This window comes from Indicator indicator, chromosome 26, assembly GCF_027791375.1.
Source record: "Indicator indicator isolate 239-I01 chromosome 26, UM_Iind_1.1, whole genome shotgun sequence".
In the NCBI taxonomy this organism is placed as follows: domain Eukaryota; kingdom Metazoa; phylum Chordata; class Aves; order Piciformes; family Indicatoridae; genus Indicator; species Indicator indicator.
This window is the reverse complement of record NC_072035.1, coordinates 6,493,172-6,520,544: the sequence shown is the minus strand read 5'-3', so window position 1 is coordinate 6,520,544 and position 27,373 is coordinate 6,493,172. Positions and strand designations below refer to the sequence as shown.

The following is a 27,373-nucleotide window of genomic DNA, read 5'->3' as shown; positions in this document are numbered from 1 at the left end:
AACCAAACCTAAAAACCAACCCACCTAAACCAAATAAGAGACCTTTCAGTTCGTACATGCAGAGTGAGCCTGACTCACAAGAGCAGAGGTCTCCACACACCGGCCACCCCACGGAGCCCTTGCACAGCCGGTGTTAGCGCTGCAGCGGATTTCCTCGGCTCTCTCCGCCTTGGGAATTACACAGAGTAGGGTGAGAACTCACTGCAAAATGCAGTAAGCTCTGGGAGCTCTGAAAGAAGGGTCTGTACAGGAGCCGTCTTTGAGCAGCAGTTCTGCAAGAGCTACTCCAGTTAGTGCTCTGGCTGTGGCTTTCCATGTCCAGCTCTTACTGAGATTACGGACACAAAGCTGTAGTGCTGTGAAATTGTTGGGACTAATAGATCTGCATGGATGTTCTCCATGTACTCATTTCTTTCTCTGTGACATGGAAAAAGGATGTGGCTGATAGCATTTCTGAGAGCTTTGCTTAAAAGAAAAAGAGTCACCACAAAAGTGAAACAATTTCCAAACGTTTTTGTCCACTGGAGGCCTGAAATAAGGACTTGGTTTCTTCTTACCTGTCAAAGAGTCATTCACAGTTTAGTTATTGTTTTTAAAATTAGTCTCTTAGGGTAGCCTTCTGCTATTACAAGTTTTCGCCAGCCTTAGGTCTCTGCAGAGCTACAGTATTGTACAGGATAGCAAAAGAATATACCTGCTGCCTCATGTCAGTCATTAGTTTTTCTTGGGGACATCAATACTTGTTCTTCCCCCATAAGAGTATTTCTTCTGCCTTGACAAATTAAATATTGAATTATCTTCACTTTCCACTTCAGCTCTGAGGAAAGGGATACAAACATTTACACTGGGGAACCATTCTGAAGAGATCTAGTGGCAAGTAGGTTTTGCATTATTCTAGTATAAGCCAGGCAAGCAAATGTCCACATACAATTTCAGATTGTCTTTTAACTGCACTGAGACTGCTGTGATTATCTGAGCATTCTTCATTGAGACACAGTGGCTTAGTAAGGTGCCTTTATGTGAGTCACAGTAACCAGCAATTTTGATGAGCCTTCTCCAGCTGTGACTCATGCGTGGTGGCCTGAGCTAATGTTTTAGTATGAAAGAGAGCATAGACTTGGTGAGATGCAACAGCTCAGTTAACAGATGGTTTAACATATTACCACGTTAACACAATCATTTGCAGCTATGTGAACACATCTGCAGTCATCTGTGCAGAGTACACCAACTTGCTTTAGCATTCTGTTACTTTATAGGCCTACCTTAAACTGCATGCTGCTTTCTCACAAGTGTAAACCTTCAACCACAAAGAAAACAATGAACGAAAGGTCAATTTCATTCATGTTCACAATTCAAGTGGATAAAGGATTCTAACAGAAACAGTGCTTGAGAATCAGTAACTTCTGTTTGGTTGCTATCTTATCACCTGCTGTAATCATTCTATATAGTGATAATATCAGTCTGATCAGGAAAAAAAAAGTAGAGTACTGGCTAGCCATTAATTCCATCTTCCTGACTAAAAGGCTAGTCAAATGACAGCTATCACTGGAACCCTCCTATGCAGATGCTTCCATTTAATACTGGTTTTCTTAAGACCTTAAGCCATTAAAAAAAAATGTTAAAAAAATCTTCATGCATGGCTAAAGACTTGGGACGTGTCACTTTTTCACCCTAACCTGCAATACCTGGGGACAAGTACATATGATAACCCTTGTAGCAGACTGTATATATTCCACTTAATATTTGCCTTCAGTTGTATGTGTGTTCATGCTTACAAATTAATTTGTTCAATCCTTTTTGTTTGGTTGTTTTTTTTTATGTTGAATAAACCACAACAACTTCTGGTTAAGCACATACGAAACAGTGAAATTGTCTCCAGGTTGGACACTTGCCAGCATAGATTAATTTTATGACTTAATATTGCTGGGTTTAGTACATTTATGATATTACAGCTGTTCCTATAACTACTTCATCTTTTCATAAATAAGATACTCATTTCCTGAGTTTAAAGCAAGTGATGACAAAGATGCCAGAATCTAATTTGCCTAGAAACCAGCTTGCTAAAACAAGTGATATAATGAAGTTCTGTGGTCCTATTCATATTGGTGTGCATAATCTTTAGTCACTTGAAAAAGTATGAACAATGAGTAGAGTATAAAACACTAAGCAAAAGTCTTTGGTTAGGCTGCCATTCTCCAGCCTTAGAAATGAGATCAAAGAGGGTGCTAGGAAAGAAGATAAACAAATCTTTTCTGCCCCTTGAAATGTTCCATTCGTCTTTTATTATTTGGTTGTAAAGAGCAACAGAAATGTTGAATTAATTGGTTAATTAGAAAGATTTAGATTAAGTGTTTTGTCAATATTTAAAAATCTTTTGGAAAAGGAGGGATTGTTTCAGCTCTTATTTGAAGCAGGACACTTGAGAAAGCCATTCTGTAAATCTCCAGGTAATCAACTGCAAGAGAATTAAACCCACAAATTCAATAATGCTGATCATTCCTCTTTGCAGTTATTTTTCAGCTTAGACATTTACTGGAATAATTCTGAGCCCAGCCTTCTATTAAAATCCCTACCATTGAAGTCTCACAGAAGAGCACTGGTACAGCACAAGATCCTCTTCTCTTCATGGTAGATCATAAGAGGGCTTTTACCTCCCTCTGTTAGTTGGCACAGGCGCTGGTGAATTCCTGATGCTGTTTGAATGGCTATTCCCAGAGCAGGACAGCTGCAAGGCAGGTGTTTATCCTCCACCTTTGGAACTGAGTAGCAATCATTTACATGGCCTGCACTTGATGTATTTGCATCCCAAAATGTTTTGCACTTCTAGACCTATATGTTAAGTCAGAATTAAACTTTGCAGTGTTATTTTGTTGTTCCGAAGAATAGAACAGCTACTGACTTCAGAATGTAGAAACAGAAAGATTCTCTTCCCATTTTTGCTCAAATTTCTTATTTCTGTTCTTATTCAAAGTGAATTTTATTTGTACTTCCTTCTTGCCAGCATGATTTGTCTCTTGTTTAAAGGAGAAGCTTGAGAGAGAAATAAAATGAAGAATGCATTGCTTTAACTAGTGTATATGTGTGTGTGTGTGTGTATATATATATATATATAAAGACAATTTAGAAAGAAAACAGGGGAGATCAGAGTTTCAACTCAGTGGGAAGTGCAAGTATTCAGTTCTGGATGAGCTGCAGAAAAGGAAGTGAAAGTGATTCCCTTAATAAGCTTTACAAAATAGCTTAAGGAAAAAGATAATTAACATTTTTTTGATGAAGTCCATTTTGTGCTGTTCAAGAACTGTCAATGTATCTACCTACCAAGAACTTTTTGGAACTCAGATGTTCTTTGTCTGCCATTCTGTTGAAATATCAGTTGAAAATTAGAACATAAATGTTTTTGAGAGGAAGTAATTTCAGAACTAAAGCAAGTTTCAATACTGTAATACTTTAGAAGTAAGCATACTTACAACTTGCCTGTGTCTTAGCTGAGCCATGCTGTGTTTGGAATTATACAGCGGTTTCTGTTTATGAAGATCTGTGAACTGTAGAGTCAGGTTGAAGGAATGAAGACTGCTATCCAGGATAAGTGAGAAATAGTGATCAATAATGTAGGAAATAAACCTGAAATATTGTACAACATCCCCTGGTTGTGTTAGAGAAAAATGGTTTTCTATGGAAAGGTTAACTGAAGGGAAAATGTGTCAGAAGCAGTTCTCTCTCTCTATGCTGTATAGATCCATAGCAGACACAAAGTTTTGCTTATAAGCCTTATGTTTTCCAAAGAGCATAGAAAATAGAGAAGCTTAACTCCCTGAATACTAGTCAATGGGAGTGGGAAATCTTTTGTCCAGTATTCACATGTTTATAAACACCACAGCATAAGCAGTGACTAATACCATGGATTCTAAGAAACTATCTTTCAGACTTACTGGGTGACTGAAGTTTTCCCTGTTTGGTTACTTCCTAGCAAAACACCACAAATCTAAAATGGAGCTATCAGATTCTAGAAATAGTTTTCTCCCCAGGTAGTGGCATTGGCTTGCATGAGAGCTTCAGCAGAAGGGAAAGATGTGGCAGTTCTGGATCCAAATAATAATCACTGATGGTTAAGATGCTTAGTTGGAAATTTATGTGATAGAGAGAAAATGCCACCTTGAGATTTAGCATTTTCAGTGTTGTCTTAGAGTCATAGACAGCAGGAGACATGTTCATTTTTATTTTTCATTCAGAAAGTATTAGTTTATGAAACGGCAAAATAATGTGCATACACACTTGCCAGGAGGAGAAAAGATAGTGGTAATTTCTCTTTTCTCTCTTGGCTTCACTCAGGGACAGCTGTGACTTCATAGGCAGATCAGCCTTCAAAAAAAATCTCTTGCAATGCATCTGCTGCACCTTCTTATCAGGTGCCTTTGTAACAACATATGTGTAAAAATTGTAGCCTGCCCTTTTTTTTTTTTTTTTTTTTTTGTTATAAAGATGAAAAATAATTTAGAAAATATGAGAAAAAACACTGCAAATAATTCTGCTTCTACACACATATATTTCCATATATGCAAAATCTGAAGCCTGTGACTAATCATGTTGAACTCAGTGGTATGTTTATGGGATTAAAACCTTTTTATATCTGGGAATTAGAATTATCCTGGGAATAATTTGATAATTTTGTTCTTCTTAAGCTGTATACAGTTTTTTTTTTTACATGCTCATGAGTCGTCATGTGTAGAAAAATATATGGAAGTAATAGAAATATTCCACAATCTTCTGAGCCTTGGAAAACTTGAGGGAGTCCCCTTCTATTTACTTCAGAAACAGCTGTCTGTTTCTGACAGTTTCTGTTTCAGCTGTGAAATTTGGAGCTGTGGAAACTGGAAGAAAGGAAAAGCATTAATTCCTAGTATATTAAAAAAAGAAATGTTTTAGATTGAAATTCCTAGCTGAGTTTCTTGATTCCTGATGTCTTGGGAGAATTATTTTCAAATTAATTGTAATATGCAAACATATTGCTTGTACATGGTAGTGATTTATGGTAATTGGAATACTGATGGGAAAAAAAATCTTTAAAACTGTTTAATGAGCACCTGTGAAATTGTGGAATGCAGGCACGAGCATCCCAAGTGTTCACCCAAGAGATTTTCATTTCACAGTTATGAGATCCTTATTTAGCTGTAAATTGAGAGCCCCTTTCAGACATCAAGCAGATACTTTGAACAAGTTCATTGGACAACTGATGTAAATAATTGCTCAATAGTGTAAATAAGGAGCTTGCAATTTGGCTGTATTTTATTATTTATTAGTACTTACTATAATTTATTGCTCTTGTTTAAAATGGTGAAGTTAAAAAAGTAAAATGAGTTTCATTTTTGAACAAGGAAGAAATATAGCACCATATGTTGTGCCAGTGGAGCTCTGTCTGATATAGTGCTAATACATCCCTTCCAAGGCCTCAAGACATTTTACAACATTTTTAGCACCAATTTCTGCAGTAATGACTAACTTCTGCAGGCCAGAAAATTACATTCCTTGGAAGGATATGAAATGATCAGGAGAGAAAAGAGACAAGATTATCCAAGAAGCTATTGAGTTAGCAGGATTTTAATGCCAGAACAATTAATACGTGATGAGAAATAAATCAAGTGGAACGATATGTAATGAGCAGAAAACATTCTTCTGGTCTTTTTACAATATTGAAAATGTAAACACTAAATACCAGCATTTACAGTGTGCTAGTTTCTATCAAAACATGGATTTTCTCCTGTGTGTTTTTTGGCTGATGTAGTTGGAAACGTTGATAACTGATTCTAATGGGCAGAATTATGAGCCTCCAGTATAAAAGAAGAGACTAAAACAAAGCTCACCAAAATGCCTGAAGTAAAGCTCCCTGTAATCAATCTGTCAAGAGACTTTGGCAGTCTTTGAATCCATGTTTTAATATAAGGAACCACTGTATAGAAAGATGAATGGGTAAGTTGACACTGGAGTAGGAGGGTTTTGTTGTTTGGGTTTTTTCGTGGTTTTCTTTTTCTTTTTTTTTCTTTTTTTTATCAATTGAAATTTTTTAAAAAGACTGTGTAAGTATTTGTATAGTTCAGTGTAGTTTTTTTTTCTTGTACTTCAATTATCCTATGCCTGTTTTACAAATGAGCAATTAAACCCACGATCAAACACAAAAGAAATACAATTTCAACTCTCTAATTTTATTTATGTATTCATTTGTTTGCCTGTTCTGTATTTTTAATAACATTGATTAGCTGGACATATTTGTACTTTCTTCACTCAGTGGCCTTTTTCCAGAGCAAGGATCTGAAAATGTCTAAGACCAAGGACTAACACACTCAATTCAAATGGATTCTTTTCAGCATATTAAGCTGAAGCTCAATCAGGAAAGATCCTGATTTTACTTCACTTCAGATGGTTTCCAAAGGTGATGCTGATACTTTGGAAACTTGGGCCTTTAAATGAATGCAGGTTGTGTTGCTTGACAGTGTGCCTGTGGCTTCACAGTGGTGAAGGTGACAAATAGTTCCCAGGAAAAAAAGAAAACACCCTTGTAAATAGCTTCATAGTTGCTTAAACAAAGATGAACATGAGAGAAAAAATTATTAAGGAAAAACATTTTGATTAAGATTATTTAATGCACTGGCATGCTGACAACATTAACAGTATAGATTTTTATTCTTTTTCTGTTTGTTCCAATGATGAAGGAATCATCTCCGTGCTGCAGGTCATATCTGTGTTCTTAAAGATGTTTTCATGTATGAAACTCCAGCTGAAATAGCAAATCTAACCTCTACAGACATGTTTGATGCAGCCCTGGCCATTCATCTTTATAAGGGAGGCAGACTTCTGCAAGGTAACCTTCTTTCTAATTTGCAATAAAAATACATCCGAAAAAGGTACTGAAAGTGAAGAGAATGAATGCAAGCAGTTCTAAATGGCTAGAAATGTATAAATGCACATGCAATGTAGTTATTATGTTTATCCACAAGAGCAAATGTTCAGAAATGTTGAAAATCTTTCTCTGTGGGACATCTGATCCAGAGAGAAGAGAAGTAAGTAAATGTACTTTTAAAGCACGTAGTGCATTTCATAATTACATACTTTAACTACATTAAGATAAGAGCATTATATTAACATTAAGGTACTTTCAGCAAATGTGTTCCTCCAGAGGACAATGGCTTGGCTAAATATAGCTGAGGTCAAACAGAAGAAAGCAGAGGGGCTAATTTGATTTTTCTGCTCAAAAATGAGTCAGGGCTTTTTGGACATGAAATAACTTAGAGATGCCATTCATGCCAGCTGAACTGTAGGAGACAGGATGGTATCAGACAAATAATAAAATTTTCTATTGTATCTAGGCATGTAGAACAAAGTTTTAGCCTGCCATTAATGGTGCACTGGAAGCACTGGCTTTCAAAATTACAGATGCTGTCACCTACTGAAACTGCAAGTGTGTATCCATTTTTGAGATCACCTTTGTATTGTACAAATCTATTCACTTGGACAAAGGCAGGTAATTTGATATTTTCATTAGATCTCAGTATAAGTTGTTCTAGTTTTCAGACTTCAGAAGTCCCCCTGCAATTTGTGCTGGTGGGTTTTCAAAAAGCCTGAGTTATTATGTCTGGCATGGTTTTTGCTGTTTTTTTTTTGTTTTGTTTTCTTGGTGGTTTTTTTTGTTTGTTTGTTTGTTTTTTGTTTGGTTTGGTTTTGGTTATTTTTCTTTTTTAGTAATGAGGAAATCAGCAATGCTAATAAATCCTTGTCTTACCACTCAATTTTCAAATATAAATATGAAACATACAGTATGTTTTTATCTTTATCAACATACTTATTTCATTCTCCATTTGCTTTAAGGTTTCCTTATTTGCTTGTTTTTAACCATGAATTTTAAATGAGAGTTCACTGAATTGAACCTATCATTTCCCTCCACCTCCTAAGACAGTGTGGGTAACTATAGAAAGTGTCAACAATGGTTTCCACAGCCATGAACATTGAAGGTCAGTTATATCATCCCAAAAGGAAGAAGCTACATCAACACAGTAACCTCTAGTGCCCAGGTTCTTGGTCCAGTGCTGAGGACAGTGTTGTCTACTAAGTTCTTGATCTGTTTTCCTTTCCATCTGATAGCAAAAAGGAAAAATCAAAGCGTATTTTCTGCCCTTCTTGGTACACAGCATGCAGTGGCAATACAGCCTAGCTATTCTTGCTCACAGTCAGGAGGAAACCTTGGCTTCATCTGCAGCAGCTAACAGAAATCTTCAAAATCCACAAAATCTCTCACCTTAATGGCAGGTTTTTTAGACTGTCTTATGGAGACTATTTCCTTTACAAAACTACTACCCGGTTTGGAACTGAAAACTGTGTTCTGCATGTAGTAATTAGCCACCAAGAGGTTGTTATTTGTCAGCTTAATGTAGTGTAAAGCTGACCACTTAATCAATTTCAGTGCTGAAACAATCAACAGTAAACACTATTGTCTGCTATCTTGATTAGTTTAAGAGAAGAGCATGTAACTTGTCAGTTACTAAAAATAAGCTGACTCCAAGACAAGAAATACTATTAGAAAGGAGTCTTTCACTACTAATGGCTTTTGTATTTTCATCTAAATGGTCTTTGGTCTTGTCCATTTAAGTCTAGCCACTTAGCACAGAAGTGCTATACTACCCATTTTTGTGGCTTTGTTCTTACACAAGTTTAAATTTATTCTGGTGCTGTGTATCAAAATAAGACTTTTAACCGAGTGCAGACACTACTAGGATAGATATAATTTTGTTGATACTCTAAAATTTGAATATTGATAAGGTCTTGTGTACAGTGTCCCACAGCCAGCGTGCCTTCTCTTGCTCTTACTGTTATGATCACTCTAAGGTGCTGTAAAACAAATAACTTAGATGATCACAGAAGGTCTTGGAACAACCAATTATAAACAGATCCATCTGTTGGGATGCAATTAGGCAAAACTGGCTAAAAATCTGGTTTTGCTACAGGTTCACATATATTGCCTGGTGACTTTTTCCAATGCTACTCCTTTTGTAGCATTAAAATCAGCTTCGAAAGTCAACATTTGAAAAAATACATTTCTGTAACCAGCTTTGCAGGACAGTTACCCAAACCACTGTATAGGAATGCTTGAGAGGGCAGAGAATGAGTGGCTGGGGCTAGGTACTTGGGACTAAACTTTGCAATACTGTATAACATTTAAGATATATATGCAATTTGGAGGGCTGCCAAGTCTAGAAACCAATTGGTTGTTTTTATTAAGCATGAAAAAGACAAAATCTCATAACTACTCAAGAGGCTGACATGTTGTGAAAGTGCATAGTTATTGTATGGGATTTTTCAGCCAAACTCAGATGAATTCAAACGTCTCCAGGTTTCTTTTTTAAAGGCTTTTGCTTACATATGTGATATAATGTTATCAATATACATTTACACTCTTAAAGTCCCCTTCTAGTCATTCCCTTGACATATTAGTCAACTTCTCATTGTGGTCTTTGCTTTGCAGGTAGCAGAATTCCTTTTGGAATCATCTTTGGTGGGACAGATATAAATGAAGATATCAAATGTGAAGAAAAACATCGTGTGATGGGAGCAGTGCTACGAGAAGCCAGGTAAAAGCACTTGTGGAAGATTTGTGACCAAAAAATTGCATCTTTTGTAATGGCAGATCTATTAGGAGCTGATCAATAAATGCTTGGAATCACTGGGAAATTTGTAGGGCAGCAAAAAAAAGACAGGCAACTTGAAATCCCTGTGATTTCTACATAGTATTTTATGATTCAGTGATGGAAGTAGAACAGTTTCTTAATAAAATTCAGCCTGTGTCCAGTCTATTAATTTTATATTTCCTCGCTTACAATTGTTTCATTGTTTTTGTCCATGTACAAGTTGGTAAAGGTAGTGCTTGAAACTTGGTCTCTTGGGCTGTGAATTTTCAAAAAAAGACTCAAATCTCATTAAAAACTAATCAAATCTGTGCTCTTGCTAACTAATCCTGTGCTTTGTCTACTGAATCATAACTGTTTTCCAGAATAATAGGGCTAGGTGTATGATGAGGATATAAAATTTTGAGGCAAGTGAAAGAAATGAGAAGAGCAATAGTGAGAACACTTCACTTGGGATTTGGCAGGATATTGCTCTATAGAATTATCTGTGGGTAGACGTTATAAGGACAGTCTTTGATGGTTAGTATAACTGTGAACTGTAGCAACTTGATTGTATTTTATGTGACATGTTTGTACTGAATACAGTTTTTGACATGTTTGTGCTGAATATAGTTTTATGCAATCAAGCTTTAATTTCTTATGAAAATTATTTTAGATTTTATACTTGCAGGAATTAGGTAAATAAATGTATAGCTAAGTATCTCCCAACACTATCCATACAGTTCTCATTTGTACAGAACTATCCTGGCCATGACATGACTGATGTTTAGTTTTCAAACAGTGAAACTTGAGTAGTGGAGATGGTTAATGCAGAGCTAGTGGTGGAGGTATGATTATTTAAATAGCAAACCTTTTTTAGCAGTGGAGGTATGAATATGATCTTTATATCTTGCAGTACTGGTATTAGCCTAACCAAATTTGGACCCCATTTACCAATGTCCTGTGCCAGAAGAGCTAAATGTGGCTCCAAGTTGGTTTGGGGTTTTAAATGTTTGGGGTTTTAAATGTTGGTTAGTTACAGATATCCAGACATACAAAATATTCTGTATTGGAACTAGAATGTTTTATGCATCAAGTGCTGTCTGCACATACAGACCACGCTGCCCAGCAGTTTGACTTAAGTGAGACAACAACTAAATATATTTGGCATTTGTCCTATGAATCACAGAGCAAACCTGTTCTCAGAGGCCTTTCCTTTAGCTTGTTGACAGAGTGCTTGACTGAAAAGTATAAAGAGCTTTTGTTCATTTTTTTTCCTTCCTAATGTGATCTGCCTTCTAGATACATGAACAAAGCAGCAGAGACTGAAAAAGTCTTTACTCAAATTCTGTTGATTTTTTTAGTTGAATTGAGAGGGGAGTATTTTCATGGTGTTTTAAAGTCCAGAAAAGTTGTAATGACATGTCAGTGTAGTCCTCAAATATAGTTCAAGAATGGATCAGAAAGCAGAGGAATTGACTGATGACCAAACAGGGTTTTGCAGTATTTCTCCTTATTTCAACATCCTCATAAAAGAAGTTTCCTGCTTGCTCCAAAGGTCTGTTGACTACAGTGTTTGATCACATCCATACTGGGCCAATAAGGCCCTTTCTTGTTGGAAACTAAAACATTTTGTGTGTAAAGCTTCTGATGGATGTAATTAATTTAATAGATAGCTTAGGTCTTACCAAGATGGAGGCTTCATGAGTAGCCAGCAGAGTAGCTCACTCTTGGCAGGGATGGCTCTCTTGCTACCTCTCTTCCTCTTCTTCCTTTCTCTTGCTTGTGAATGTGTGATCTGCTTTTCCTTGTGCCACAACTGAACTGCTTTCTGGGCAGGTTTAACTTGCTAAATGGTGTAAAATTGCTGTGGCTTTTTTTGGTTGGTTCATTTTGCCTTTTTTTTCTCCCCTAAGTTAGTTTTCTACCCCTTTAATAAAAAAAGTCAGCTTGTGGAAGAATAGGAGGAGGAGGTCTGTTTGGTAGCAGTAAGTTGCTACAGCAGGTCACTCATTCTCATGGCATTGCAGTGTGTCTGAGGTTCTGGTGACTTCAGTATTCTGAAGAGTTCTCTCTCCAGAGCTGAGCTCTGCATAAGCAAAGGGGTACCTGAGTGTACAAGGTGGGATAAAATTTAAGCATCTGGAAGGTCTTTCTCAAATCAAGTGGTCTGCTTGCATGCTTGCTCTAGGAGAGCTTAAACACCTTGCTGAACAGAGCTTGCTCAGGTTCCTGTCTCTGCTCATTCATCACAGCAGTCTAGCTAAGACACGTAACTCCAGTGGTTCAGATACAGCAGGATGGGTTTTGGTTCATGTTAGTGACAGGGAAACACAGAGAGAATCTGCATCAGGCTTACATCTCCTAATGGTATCTTTGCTAATGCCACTATATGTTCTAGCTATTATTAGCTAACTTACCTCTGGCTTAGATATGCTCTTCTGTCTGTAGTGCCCTGTAAAATGTGGTAGGTAAACAGACTTTAAAGACAGCTCTTAATCAGACTCATTGAAAAATCATTAGGCCATGTTCTTACATGCTGGGGAAATTTATAGTGGAAAAGCAACAAAGCTCCATTCAAAAGAAAATTTATATACTTGTTCACTTATCACATAATCAGATGTTATTCTTTCAAACAGGTCTGAAGGAACAGAAAAAAGATATCTAATGGGTCAGTTTAATTTCAACAGTCAGTTTAATTTCTGAGTGTGTCCATTTGATGGAATTCTGTGTTTAAAATGCTGTCTGTCACAAATAGTTACTTGTATCTTACCCAAAAGCTGTGCTGAATGTTTTTGTAATGACAAATAAGTTAGGAACTTGAAGTATAGTTTGGGAACTTGAATTTCCTATGATGTTTCAAAATATGTTACTGCTTCTTTAAGCAATTCGTAATATTTCCACTGCTACAGAAAAATGAATTCAGTTTTCTAGAAGTTATTCTGAATGGATCTCTTCTCCAGTGTTATCACTGGTATTATTCATTGCATAGTTATTAAAAGAAACATTGATTTTTTTTTTTTCCTTTATTGATTGCAAGCTTCTAAGCAGCAATATCATGAATTGTAGATTACAATTACAACATGGCATCACATTCCATAAAACAAAGTATTGAACACCGTCTGCCTTTATAATGTGTGTTACATTTTTAATCAAATTCTTCTCAATGGTGGTTGTACTCCTCTAGGGTATTTTTTTTTCTTTCTTTCTATGGAACAGTATTTTGTAGACTTAGGAGAAACAGGGTTTGCTTTATTTTCTGCTTGTTAATGTGATGAATGGAAAGTATAATTGCAAAAACTGTAAAGGGAGCATGTGCATCTTGACACAACAAGTGTTTGCAAAGGCTTTAATAACCTTAAAGCTGTCAACTTGTATATGTGAAATTCACTGTAGTATCATAAAGCAGATACTACAAAACAAATGTATGGGAGTAAGGTTTATTTCAACAAACAGAAGCAGGAGTTATCATTCAGCATTTACTTAACTTCTGGTAAATTACTGTGATTTCATGTCCTCATAACATCTCCAATGGAAAAGTACTGTTTTGGTTATGAGTTAGCAAGGTGCTTCATCTCTAACCACTGAGGTTGGACTCAATGATATCTGAAGGTACCTTCCAACCCGTAACATTCAGTGATTCTGTGACTTGTAAGTGTAATATGTGATAACCCCTCTTTTCTTTTTTTTTTTTAATTGTTTTTATAGATATTGAATATAAATTTTGCTGGGCAGACACATTAACTCTCATATGAAAGAGACTTTCCAACATTTCTATTCCACAAGACTGATAGTCTTCAGAAATGGTCCCATTTGTGCTTCCATTTAACACTGAAGCTCTATTTAACAACTGTAGAAGCACATGTTTATGTTTCATCACAATGTAAAAGCTACATTAAAGCCAAATCTTCTTAAGATCTCTTCAGAACAGGGATTCTTTATTAACTGACTCCATAGCTCCTCAAAGAACAGCTTGTTTATCTGGTATGTTCTGTGACTGAGAATTGTTGCTATCAGTGCTGCTTTTGAATGGTCTCTGTCATACCTTTTCTGTTATGGGGAATGAGTGTACTCATACATTTCTCAAATGTACATAAGCAGAAGTCTAGAGCCATTATGAAGAGCCATAAGTGAAGAAGTTAAAGTAAGCTTGAGGACAGAAGTCTGTTCTCCTTCCCAGGTGAAAACACTACCCATTCAAGTGCAATTTGCTTGCTTTTTCTTACTTTAGCATTGTGATTTACATACATTACAGAGGAGGAGTAGATGGTATTCTTATACTCTTCTACAGTTCATTCATTTAAACACCCCTCTCATAACAGTCTGAGCTACACAACAGTCAAAATGCTCTTCTATCAGTACTATGTCTGGTTAGCATAACAGTCTCTTTGCCTGTGGTAAATATAATTTTGGGTGCTGAATTCTTCTTTATATAGAAAGGAATATTGGGTGTCTAACTCAGCTGTGCAATTGCATCTCCATTGGAGATGCCTAGCATTCAGAACTACCAAGCTCAGTCTCAAGTCTGTGAGATTGCAGAGTTGATGCCAAGTCACTGGATCATCTCCCTTCTTTTTAAGTTTATTTAATGCTGATATTTTTTCTGGAGAATAACATTTTGCTCTCTCAGATGTTTGTTTCACACTGACAGCTTTTATTACTTAGAAATAAGAGAGAATATTGGGGAAAAGGTTGTAAAAATCCATCTGCTCATTTGAATTAAACTCAGTTTCAATGAGTTGGAAATAGTGGGACTGGGTATTGTCATATAACAATCAATTGAAACTTGCAGGACTTAAGATCCCTTCTCAGCCTTGTGGTTGTGAAGAGGGCTGCTGCAACTTGTAAAAATAGGAAATGCTAGTTGACTATTGCAGCTGTTAATATTAATCAAGATGAACTGAGGGATGTTCCCATCATTTGGGTTTTATCTTAGTTAAAGAAATCCTCACTTTAGCTGCCCAAGAGCTGTAAGCTGTAACACCTGAAGAGGTATCTATTTGTTTTACCAGTATTTTCTGGTAAAAGACATAAAAAGCCTGCTTTTTGTCTTTCCATCTATAATCATTTTATAAACCTCTACTCTTTGGTCTTATGAAGATTCCTTTTTTTTTTCTGAAGTACTTTTCTGGTTTTTATGTTTAAACACTTAAGCAGATGATCCCAACTATTTTTGTCCATTTAACCAGGTTTGCAGTGGCTTTCACAATGAAGATGAAGGAACTGGCAGCATCAGAGTGGGTATGTTTACGTGCTGATGCTTATAGGCTTATCAACTGTATGTCCTTATAAAATGGTTTCTAAGTAATGCTAGAGAATTGTGATAATCTTCACAGTCTCTACCTCTGTTTCTTTTTTCCTTTCAGAGAAATCATTTCATGTTTGTGGACTTCCACAGGTGAAATAAATCTGGTATTTAAAAGCTGTTTATTATTTGAAGAGTATACAGCAGTTTGGGAAGTGGTTCTCTGTAACACTGTAGACCAATCATTGCTGTTGTTACCAAGTCTCTCCTGATGCTATCTGCATATATTGCTGCTTTCCAATACCTGAAGGGATCCTACAGGAGGGCTGCAGAGGGACTCCTCATAAGGGTGTCCAGCAGTAGGACAAGAGAGAATGGTTTAAAGCTGAGGGAGAGGAGGTTTAGACTGAATCTTAGGAAGAAGTTCTTCAGTATGAGGGTGGTGGGACAGCTGAGTCCAACTGAGAGGTTCCCTGCCCATGGTGAGGAGGTTGGAGTACATAATCTCTAAGGTTCCTTCCAACCTAACCCATTCTATGATTATTTAATAACTTTGTTTCCATAATTTGACTAAAACCCTTTAGTTGCAATGAAAAATTTGAAAGAATAGTCTGAAATAGCTGTTTTGTCAAGAAGAATAGTTGGAAGAATAGTTGTTTTATCAACATTGGAAATAGCTCTGCAGTTCACCTTAAGAACTTAGTTCTAAAACTGAAGTTACACTAAGCTCAGCAATATGGGATATACAGCCCTGTGGACCAGGTCTTGAAGGATATGTAGCACTGAACTTCCTTAAAACTCATCTCTGCTTCTGAAATAAATCAAAATACACTATACTGAATGATATATGGAACATTTCATCCAACAGCATACTTTTAAAATGTTTTCAATATATTTTAATGAGATAGTCAGCAAAGAACTGGCAGTGATCATGGTTAGTTCCCTTTCTCTTCATTTAGTAGCTACCTTTGCATTTTCTGTGTTGCAAGGTTACTTCAGATATTCAGTGCAGTTATTTTTAGTATCTGGTGGTCCTGTTTCAAAATACACTGGGTCAACATTTTCACCTTTATGTGGTTGAGTTGATGGTGGACTGCCAGTGGAGAAAACTGAGACAAATCCTTGAAGCAGACACTGTTCAGTCCTGCTTTCTGAAGAGCAGAGTAAGACAATAAAGACTTGCTGGTTGTATGAGTACAAGGAGAGCTTTTTGCATAGTGCCAGGCTGCACAGATAACCTGTGACAAACTCCATACCAGGCAGCAGGGCTTGCTGATCCATCTTGGTGGCCCAGCTATTTGCTGTGCAAGCTAACTGCTGTTAGCTGAAGACATAGGAGTTCTTTTTCCAGCTGTATCTTATGAAGGGTGAGAGCAAACACAACATTATTTACTTTCAAACAGTGAAGAATATGAATATATCTTTCCATACACAGGTCACAGAATATTAACACTTTTTACATATTAACTCACACTAATGTGAATTGGTTTGTTCTTCTAATGTGTGCTTCATTAGTTAGGCTGTCAATTAATAATTTAAATTATGAACATGTAAGCAATTGCACTGTGCTCAAGGGCTGTATCTTCCAACAAATTCTTTTCTCTTGCATTGGATAAATTATCTTTAATTATGAAGTGCATAATGCAGCATTTGTAACAATCTGTATTCCAAATGATTTTGAAATGCTGTAAAAGATCTTGTGCTTGTGGTCAGTGTTTTATTTCAGTAGTGTAAGTAAAACTGGTGCATAAGAATGACCTAAGCCAGTTTTATTGGCATTCAGTTTAATTTTTCCATTCTCCTCAAGACCACTGAAAATATAGAACACAATGGGGAATGGATCTATAAAGTGTGAATAGATCTGTATACCCTGTTTCACAGCATTCCTGCTATTTTCCTCTTGATGATCCAAGCCCTGGCAGGATTATATTTACTCACTGTAAGCTATTAAAGGTCCAGCAGAGCATAAAACCAGATGCTTAACTTAAGCTTATTTTTGCAACTTAGTGATTTTAGGAATCTAAAAGCCTATCTTTATCCACCAGTTTAAAGCTGAGCTATGCAGTGTATCAGCTATGGAGGCAGGGCTGGCTTAAGCTGCCCTCTGCCCCATTGACTTTTCTCCACCTTCTTTGTTGCTGCACCTATGTCCTAGTGCTGATTTTCAGCTATCCCCCTTGTCTTGCAAATTTAAGTTCTGCAATTGGCCTCCAGCTTGCAAGGTATCTTTCTAATAATCTGATTTGATCTTTAATAGTTGAAAGAAAATCATGCTAATGTGCATTTCATTACACTAGTTGGGATTGTTGGAAGATTGAACAGATCTTGGGTATGGTGTCTGTGGTGAAGTCTGAAAGTTAACTTTTCTTCTTCTCTTTAAAGCCAGATGCTAGGAAGAAAATATATGTCCAAACTCAAGGTAAGAGTTTTGAAATACTGGCTAAGGCATTCAAATTATTTGAATAGTATTTAGTACCTGTATGTTTCTGTGTCTACTTTCTTTTCCTTGGACACATTTTGCTGAAATGGGTTTGAAGTCCTGGCTCCCCAGAAGTTGAGTTTTTTACCACTGAAGTAATATTTCAATCTCTTAGCCTAAATTTTCCACTCATTTTGTGCCTTTAAAAACAGTTTTCCTAGGTGCCTCACAGTAGGAATCTGAGAGACAAGGTCATACCTAAGGTAACACTGAACCTTCTCCAAAGCATACAAAAGTTTTGATGCTAAATGATTATTCTCTGAAACTCCAAATTCCTTTAAATGCTTTAAACTGAGTTCCCAGCATCATGACACCCAACAAGTACCTAATCCAAAGTGTAGTGCTTAAGGGAGTAGTTTAGGGAACATTAATCTCAGCATTTTAGATGTGATTACTTTAAACTGCAGCTCCTGATTTTTATCTGACAATAACTACAGATTCCAAAACTACTATCATTTGGAATATTTAACTTAAAAAAATTACTTTCAAAACTATTATGAGGAAATAACTCATTGCAAAGCCTATTAATCCCATGTTTAGTCTACATTTAAGCCCTTTGTGAGGTAATAGTTAACTAAGAGAATAAATAAATTAACAAAATCATTAGTAAAAGAATTTGACCAAACAAACAAACAAAAAACAACAACAAAAAAACCAAGTTCACGTTCAGTTGAGATTAATTTTTATATCCACTTAATTTGCTTTCTTTGCCTTATGTTAAGGACCTGGGTCTCAGGTGATCTGTAACTGTTCTGGAATAAAATGTTCCCTCAGATAATATGATCTTGTGTGTAGATTTTAAAAGACCAAATTTAGCATGGTTTAAGTGAGCTCAATTCCATGAGTTGCTAAAGAAGTTCATACACACAGTGCAAAGTTTTCAATTGAATTTCAGTCTGGTGACTACAGAAGGATTATACAGGCAGCCTGACATTGTTGGGTTGGGAGAAACTTGAGATGGAAACAGCTGGTTATGGAATTTGGGGTGCTTGACAGAAATACTTCTTTCTTAAGGCAAGAGTTCAAGAACCATAGTTCAACTACCCAGGAACCAATCAAACAGGTTGTGTTGCTCTGTTTTCCCAACACAGGAATTAAGACTACACCCAGTGAAACATTTGACTGGTACAGATTTCTAGGAAATGCAGGTAAAACTCAACCTTTTTTTTCTTTCTTCCCCCTCCCCCCCCCCCCCCCCCCCCGGTATTTACTGATTTTATTCTTAGTGGATGGAAGAAATTTAGAATGTGAAGGTTGATTGATTGTGTAATAAAATGACTTAATGCTATGAAGAATGAGAAACTCTAATATTAGCTTCAGGCCGAATATTGGTTGGGTTAGTCTGGTGAGGAAACTACTCAGACTGCCTCCAGATTTCTGGTCTGTCCAGGGCTGAACTTCACCAAAGATGAATGGTCATGACATGCTCCTCAGAAGGTAAGTTAGACTTAAGCACCAATACCTGACTGTGCTGTGCTTTGTGTGACAGAAACTGTGGATTTCCTCCTCAAAAAAGAATTTGTAGGCATTTGACTGTGGTAAAAAAGATTTCAATATTATATTCATTGATCTGATCTCTGATAGGGCAGCAGTTCCCTCTGTTACAAATGAATCCTCACTAGTCAATTGCTTTATCACATCAGTAAAGGTGTGCCATTATTCAAAACCCCTGTCCAATTTTAAATTGAGCATTGTAAGGTTATTTTGTTCGCAGTAAATCACAGCACACAAGCACAGTGCCAGCAAGATTAATAATTTTCTGAAGTGAAATGATTTGTCACTTGCTAGCACAGCCTTAGTGGTGATTGGATCTCATGTCCAACCATTTTATGATTAAAAGAGCAGTCAACAGAGTGAGGAGGGGGAAGCTCCCCCTAAAGTGCATTTCATCTAATATATTAGAGACGGTTTTCTGCCTAATGTGTACTAATGCAAAAGTGCAAAATAATTCATAATGTACATGAGAAGCAAACTAAAATGTGACTCCAACAGCTGTGCCTGTTAAATAATAGCTTGAGAACTGCCACCAGATTATTCAGTAGTGGTTTTATGGCTACTTCAACTCACTTATCTTATCTTGTTTTTATGCCCATCTCTGGTAGCAGCCTACAATTTCCACTTCTTTCAATATTGCACATGGAGGCAGATTTTTTTGGCTGTACCTTTATACTTACCACAGACTAATTAAGAGTTCCCACTGAACTGCTTTACTGGGGTTTTGCAGTTTGAAAGTGTTTAAAATGCCACTAAACTTGGAGCAATCAGTAGAAAACTATCAAAAGTAGAAGGCAGTTTTGCACAGAAGAATACGATTTTGATAGTGTAGGCTTGCACAATGAAGTGTGCTTGAAAAGATATCTAGCTTCTTATGCAGGTAAAACTGTCCAATCTCATTCACCTCATGGCATTTATGATTTTTGATTTAATTATTTCTCCAGATAACTCTTGCCTGTATCTTTGTCAGTATCCTTGAACATTTGTCAAATTCAGGATTTCCAGAACTGACTGTAAAGAAACAGCAAGTGCCCTGAAATGCAAATTATAACACATTGGAGGCATCAGTGTTAAACATCCTTGGTGATCAGGCCATACATTGTCATGTTATTCTTTAAAATGAAATAGGCTCTTCAGGATATTTCAAGACTTTTTTTCCCCCCCCCCCCAGAACAGACTTCTTATGAATATTCTTTGTAATGATTTTCTTTTCTTTTCTTTTTTGAGCCATAGAAGAGCCTTAACATTTGACTGATGTTAAATATAACACAATACATAAATAGTCTCTTTAAATCAGTGTGATGGCTTCAAAAGATATTTAATGATTTAATGGTAGATTTAAGTGAGTGGCAGAATGCATCAAATACATGTTACTGTGGGAGACTTCCCTTCAGTCCAGCCCCCAGATGTGAATGGTACTAAACCAAAAGGCTAAGGAATCACAGCTTTTTGTACCTTTCATTTGAGAGTTTGGGTCACTTACATAAATAGCAATTGCCTGATATAAACTGAAGCATTGTTGTGAACATTTTGTTGTTGTTGTTTATGGATGCAAGACAATTTCAGTACAAAAGTCATGGAGTTAGTATTTTTTCCATAGTGTCAGCAGCAGGCTTGAGAGTTGCAGAGGTGATGTTAGTGAAGCATTTGTGTGCTAACTCCTAGCTGCAGTATATTCAGTGGCTGGCTTCTCAAACATTTATTGACTAAATCTGCATTCTGGTTAGCAGTCAGCTTCAGAGAGTTTGCCTTACATGGATGAGAGGCTGTAAGCAGCAGTAGTCAAGCCAGAAAGCGGAATCGAGTGCAGATTTCAACACAGACTTCAAGAAGACAATGTTTTCTGTATACTTAGTAACTCAGTCTTGCAGCCTGTCAGTCTGGAGCTCAGACCAAATGATCAAAATGGTCTTATAATGCAGGAATCTATATATACAGCATAATCAGTTTTGTTAGCAATTTCAGATACCAATCTAGAGGCTTGAGAAAGACAATGGAAGTTCAGGCTTTGGCTGTAGACTGATTGACAGAAAATGACAAGACAGTCTAAGTAAATGTGAAAACTTAGACTGATCTCTAACAAGTTAGCTCAAGGATGGAGCACAGATACTTAAGATCACAGACAGGCTTGATGTCATCACACAGTGATGAAAGACTCCTTTTAATTTCATTGGAATGTGGCTGAAGCTTGTAAGATGTAAATGCTAATAAACACTTAGACATCATGTGATTAAAAGACATAGATAGCTAACAAAGTCTTCACTTATGAACTGTGGAAGCTTGTTTGTCCAACAGATAAGACTGAGAACTGATTTCCTGGAAGGTAACATAGAATCATGTGCATGATCAAATAAAATATGCAATATACTTTTGTAGTTTGCTTTTTCTGCTCTTAGATAATTTCTGCTTCATAAAACAGCTGTTTTCAGAGCTTGAAAAGTTTATATAACTGTGCCATGACACAGACAGGGTTTTACATGTGTTGAATTTTCCTTAAGGTATGCTGGAAAAAAAGACCCAAGTAAGAAAAATTAACAATTTGCCCAGGGAAGTCGTGGATGCCCCCTTCCTGGAGATGTTCAAGACCTGGCTGGATGGGCCTTGAGCAACTTGATCTAGTGGGAGGTGTCCCTGCCCATGGCAAGAGGTTGGAACAAGATGATCTTTGAGGTCCCTTCCAACCCAAACCAGTCTATCAGTTAAGTTTGTGCAGATATATAGCTGACCTAGAAATACTGATAAGCTAGCAGCACTCAACTCTGTTCCCCAAGAGATCTGAAAGCACTGAGCTTTTTTGTTGTCTGATCCAGTCAAAATGAGAAACAAGGGGAAAAAAGATTGCTGGAAAGTTTTGCAGTCTGATTTGTCTTGATTTGTAGCCCTCACCTGGAAGTTAAGAGGTTCATTTAACTTGTGTGGTCTTCACAAACAGATCAGCAAATCTAGCAATTGTTCACTATTGATTGTGAGTAGCAGTATAAACACTTTGCATATAGTTATTTACTCTACTTCTTAATTTCTGAGAAACAATTTGCCTTCGTAAAACATTAATAAATGCTTGAGATCTGTAGGTGAAGTATGTTGCTGAAATAAGACCTAATTGTGCTAATAATTATCAAAGTTCTGTGTCATCAGTGACTTCAATCAAAGAAACTTCAGAGTCAGTTGAAAGTAAGGCAGCATGTTGAAGCTGTACTGCAGTAGGACACCACCATGTCAAACAAGCTGGAAAACTTGGCTGGTCTCAGCAGCTTGGTTTTGATCATTGAGTTGTGAAAGAGGCACAAAATCAAACTCCAGAGACTAAAAGAGCTAATGTATGGTATTTCTGCTGTGCCTAGGGAGATGAATGTAAAGAATAGCTATGAAGTGAAAGATATAGAATATCAAAAATACATGCCAGAGTTGGAGAGATTTATCTGAGTTTTAATATCAAGAAAATAAAATAACCGTCTTGGGAAATCTCAGTCATAAATCTGTGGATTTCCTTTTCTTAGGAGATCAGTTACTGCTTTCAAAAGCTTTGGAGATGAATAGACAAACAATTTTCAAGAGGAGAGAAAGACCTGCTGTGGTTCAAAGTGAAAAGAAAATGAGAAAGGTTATTCACCCTCACCATCTCTTCATGGCTTAGATTTTGTTTCAGAACAAGCCCCAAAATGGATAAGTAAGCTCAAATAACATAGACTTCATATTGTTCCCTAAACTTCCCTAGAACACAACAGTGAGCTTGAAATAAGGGGTTGGCAAATTAATCTTAAAATCTTTGATCATCCTTGACCTAATATTAATAAGAAATGTTTCAAATGCAGACTGTGGGGCTTTTTTATGTGGCTGGGCAATATTTATGGTAGCAATTCTAACCTAGAAGTCTAATATTGATATACTTAATAAAATGCACTTAACCTCTAGTGCAAACTGGATTGTAAGCTGTAAAAGAATGGACACACCTTAAAAACTTTGGCTTTGTGAGGTTGTTGGTTCAGGTCCAAAATAATAACTTTGAAGGATAAATCATATTGATTCTTTCTATGTTTTCTCCCCTCTAGAGAGTTCAGAACCATGCTACAAAGGCACAGTTAAGACTTATAAATATGAAAAAATATTTTTATTTATTTTATTTGAGCAAGGGTTGAGAAAATTGCTCACTTAAGATGTTCTCAAACTGCTGCTTTAACTCTCAGTGAGCTAATGCTTGATATTACTCATTCACTTAGAGGCCTGCAGCTTTACAGTAAGAATAAAGATTTGCAGTAATATATTTATTTTTACTATACACCTATGATTACTACTGTTTTTTTCTTTTTTTTCTTCTGTTAGTACCTAGAGGCATGCAGTTAAATGGATCTGCTCTTTCAAAATCTGTTTAGATAACACTTCTACTTATTCTTGCCTTTCTCAGCAAAGCAATGTCCTTCCCAGTGCTTCAGAAAGGATGTAGGCTTTTGTGTTAGCTGTCTGTGATCATGTTTTGCTGTCTTGGCCATCTAAGTAAACATTTTTATAAGGGCCAAAATGTAAACTATCACAGTGTGTCATAATAGTGGAACAGTTGATGTGACAAACAGTTACATAGCTCCTAATAGGAATAAACTAGGAGGCAATGCAATCTGAAATACTAAACTGCTTATTTCCAGTGCTGCATTATGAAAATGTTTTCCAATTTTCATATCCTCCATTCTCTCTCTGTCTTGCAAATAGGCCTCAAAACAGTGTACCAAAAGACAAACCCAGTGCCACTGCTTTATGTCATGTAATTATCAAAGCTGCTTGTAAATGAATATGTCTAGATGGGTAAATCCAACTTCTGTAGGCCATGACTCAGAATCACAGCCAGCAATAGAACAGGAATCCTGAATAGTAATCACATTCCATTAGCCAGTATAATATAATATATATATATATATTATATATAATATTATATAATATAATATATAATCTGTGCCATATTCCAATACGACCAACAAATACACTGGCAGGGCATCTGGATACCCTTTTGATCATGCAATTCCACTCTGAAGTGTTAAGTGCCAATGCTGCATTGCTGTATTTCAATTTGGAGCAGCATAATACCACCTCAGCTCCACCATAAAAAAAGAAGTTGCATGACTGTGGGAGTTCCATGCCAATCTTAATCTTCCACTGTGTCTGTCTCATTTCAGCTCACCTGCAGTTCATTTGTTACCATCCCTGCAGTCCTGTGTGGCATATCAGGAAAGAATACTGTCAAGCTGATGAGAGGAATGAGTTTTCATAATCCTATCAACCACTGTTCTTGTTTTGACCTTTCACATCTTGCTAAACTGGTGACCTGCTAAGCAGGCTCAAGCCTGGCTGGGGCCAACATGCAGCTGTTTTTTATAGATAAGCCAATGTACCAAATCAGGCTACAGCCACAGACAAACACTGTCAATGCATGGTTAAAGGAGCACCTCTTGCTGATGTTAAGACACTTATTTTTGACACTGAGACGTTGATCACAGTGGCAAGACTTGACTCGCATTTAGTGTATAGTGATTCTGAAGGATGGCTGGAAAACATGTACCATATGCAGTCTTTTTTATTGCCATTGACTGTGCAAATCCTTGCATTTTGCATTTTCCTTGCAAAGCAAACAGAAAGATCCATGAGCTAAGAGATAATGAGGCATAATGTGCTGTTTAAATCTTTGCTGTTGTAACACTAGCAGAAATGGGGAGAGAACACACAAATTGGGGTTTTCTTTTGTTATTTGGCTGTTTCCAAGTCATTCAAAGAAGATGGTGAAACAGTCAAAAGAGCAAATCAATGGACTGTGCCATATTGATGCATTTCCATTTCAGAACTCAGCCACATGAGGTGGTAGTATCTTATTACAGATTGAGTAGTCTGTCTGGGAAAGGCAGAATGATAGCAAAAAGAATCACATATTGAAAGTCTTGCTTAAGCTCAAAGAAAAAGAAAAAATGTCTTCCTTCAAATACCAGTTTTCACTCAGGTGATGGCTATAGCTGGTAAAGGCAGCTATTGCAATTGCTCTCCTAATATGTTCTCCCTTGCAGTGTTCTTGTGAAGGCAAAACATACTGAAATGATTGCTTTCTTCTACAAATGGCTTCTATTTGTTTGGGGGTTTGGTTGTTTGGGTTTTTTTTTTGTTGTTGGTTTAGTTTGTTTTGGTTTTGTAGTTTTTTGGAAGTTTTTTTTTTTTCCACAGCAGGGGTGCTAGCAATGCTTGAGAAAGCAACAGGTGGCAAAACACTGATGCAAGCATCATCTTGATGTATGAATGTAACCATTTTTGATGAATGAGCAGAAAGCTAACAAGATACACAAGTGCTGCTGAAGTCTGATTTTGAGTAGATTGAGAATGAGTAAACTGCCAGCACTAAACAGGGGCAGTGATGTGCTGGTAATGCAATCTTCTCAGGAATGGCTTTATATGTTTCTAAGGGGACTCAGGGGGGAAAGTCCACCTGTAAAAATGAATTAGGTGATGACCAAGATCTACAGCATGCAATAAAATAAAACTACAACTGATTCTCACTTCACTAAATTGAATGGTAGAGGCAAATATTTTTTTTTTGACTAGTGCTTCTATAACAGTTTTTAGAAATGCCATGTAGGATCCTGTGTAGCCAATATCTGCTATTTCAGAGAAAAATACATAAAACTCCATGACAGACAAGTAGGGCTTTGTAAAGTTGTATGAGTGGGAGAGTCTGCAGTGAGGGTTCGAGGTTGTGAATGACTTTTCAAAATAACAGTCAAATAGGGGAACTATTACCATTAATAAATACTATTTCAGGTAATATTCACTAGTGAAATATACTGTTATTGATTAGATTCTTGGGAGAAGTACCTTTCAATGCCACAGGAACTGAGTGGCAAAATACCAAAAACTGTTTCCTGTTTCTCTTTCAGGTGAAAGTTTTCATGCAGGCTATCAGGACTGCACAGTATTGGCCTATTTGGGCTTTTTCTTGTCAGAGCACTTTAAACTCTTATGTAATAAAATGAAAGCTATAAGATAGAAACAAAAAGATGCTAAGAGATAAAAAGAAGCAATTATTTCAAGCATAGTTATTGTTGATTAGGGTACTGTCAGATCAAGACTGCAGTGAGTCTCTGAGAACAGGAAGATCTGGTTTCTAATTCCTGTCTGACTGAGCTTTCAGCACTAACTTTAAGTTTGTTCCAAAAGAGCCAGAGCTGAACATCAATAGGTGAGAGTTCATAATTTAAAATTATTATCTGTGCCATAGGGATAGTTAAAATGCAATCTGAATTTTGCTGACACTTCCTAGTTGTTTTGTGTGAGTTTGTCATGAATTGAAACCAGTGCTGCATGTCTTAAAAAACAAACAGCATTAATGGCCCATTGCACCAAAGAATGGCTTTTTCAATACAAATGTTTATGTATTATAAATTACAAAGTGTTTCTTGGTCCAGTAACCAGTAAAATATTACTTGCCCTGTCTGCTGCAGCTTCTCTTGACACCTCAAGCTGGTTACATTAAATGAAACAGGCTCAATAATGAACTCTATGACAGGGAGCATTTAAATGTCCCTGAACTGGATTTTAATTTCAAAAGCAATAACACTTGAGTATGGCATGAATCACCACTCCTTTGGTTCTCCCCCTCCCACAAATTTTTGATGCAGAGCTCATGTTAATCCAGTTCCTTGATGTGAAGGGAGGTATTCTTGGCATATTGCTTCCATATTTCTGCTCCAGGGCCTGAAGCAGACCCTGCAGTTATGTTATACAGCACTGTGAGGAACCTTAAGATGGTACCAAGTTTGGATGATGTTAAATTACAAATTGCAGCAATTCAGTGTAAGCAGCTGAGCTGTTCCTTCAGCTGGTGGAGAGGGGAGGGGAAAGGAGGACAAAACCTTAGAGAAGAGATCTTTGCAGTGTTCAGCAGCAAATCATTGTGCCACCACAACTGCTCTCTTCCTCTGCTAGTCAGGAATCCCACACTCATTCTGATCATGCAGCACAGGCCTCCTGGTAGCTATGTGACATACCCCTGGTGTGGGATCCATGCATTATGTCCTACAAACTGATGCTCCTCATTGAGCTGCCTAGTGTTAGGTGGATGCATGGAATCCACCCCTGCTCATGAGCTCAATAACAGCAAACTGATTTATTCAATACAGTAAATCAAACACCAACATTTCAACTCCTCTAGTCTTTATTAATTATGTTATGTATGTTCTTTCAGCAATTTGTGAATTATGTGGTTTATGATAAACACTTTTTACCCAAGTTCATCACATAGTGACCCTTCTCCAGAGGTGTGTTTTGAAATAATTGTGCTGCCACAGAGCCAATGGCAACTGCAAGGTCATACATCTGGTCATCTTTTTCTAATACAGCCCCCAAAATTGTTTTTAAGGGTCATGGCTCTGTATTTGCAAGAGAGATTTCCAATGGTGAGGGTTTTTTTTTTTTCCTCTCTCAAGTTGTTTTTCATTTGTGTTTCTTTGCAGCAAGGTTAAAATAAAGGCTTTGCAGTAATTT

General features: G+C 36.8%; 1 protein-coding gene across 1 annotated transcript in view; it reads left to right on the top strand.

Annotated features, from left to right (window-relative positions):
• Positions 1-27,373, top strand: part of GLT1D1 (glycosyltransferase 1 domain containing 1) — a 54,005-nt gene that overhangs the window by 708 nt on the left and 25,924 nt on the right. The window contains exons 2-6 of the mRNA XM_054392780.1: positions 6,705-6,853; positions 9,509-9,614; positions 14,837-14,888; positions 17,275-17,311; positions 18,463-18,519. Coding sequence (XP_054248755.1) covers positions 6,705-6,853; positions 9,509-9,614; positions 14,837-14,888; positions 17,275-17,311; positions 18,463-18,519 — 401 coding nt within the window. The remainder of the gene's footprint in view (positions 1-6,704; positions 6,854-9,508; positions 9,615-14,836; positions 14,889-17,274; positions 17,312-18,462; positions 18,520-27,373) is intronic.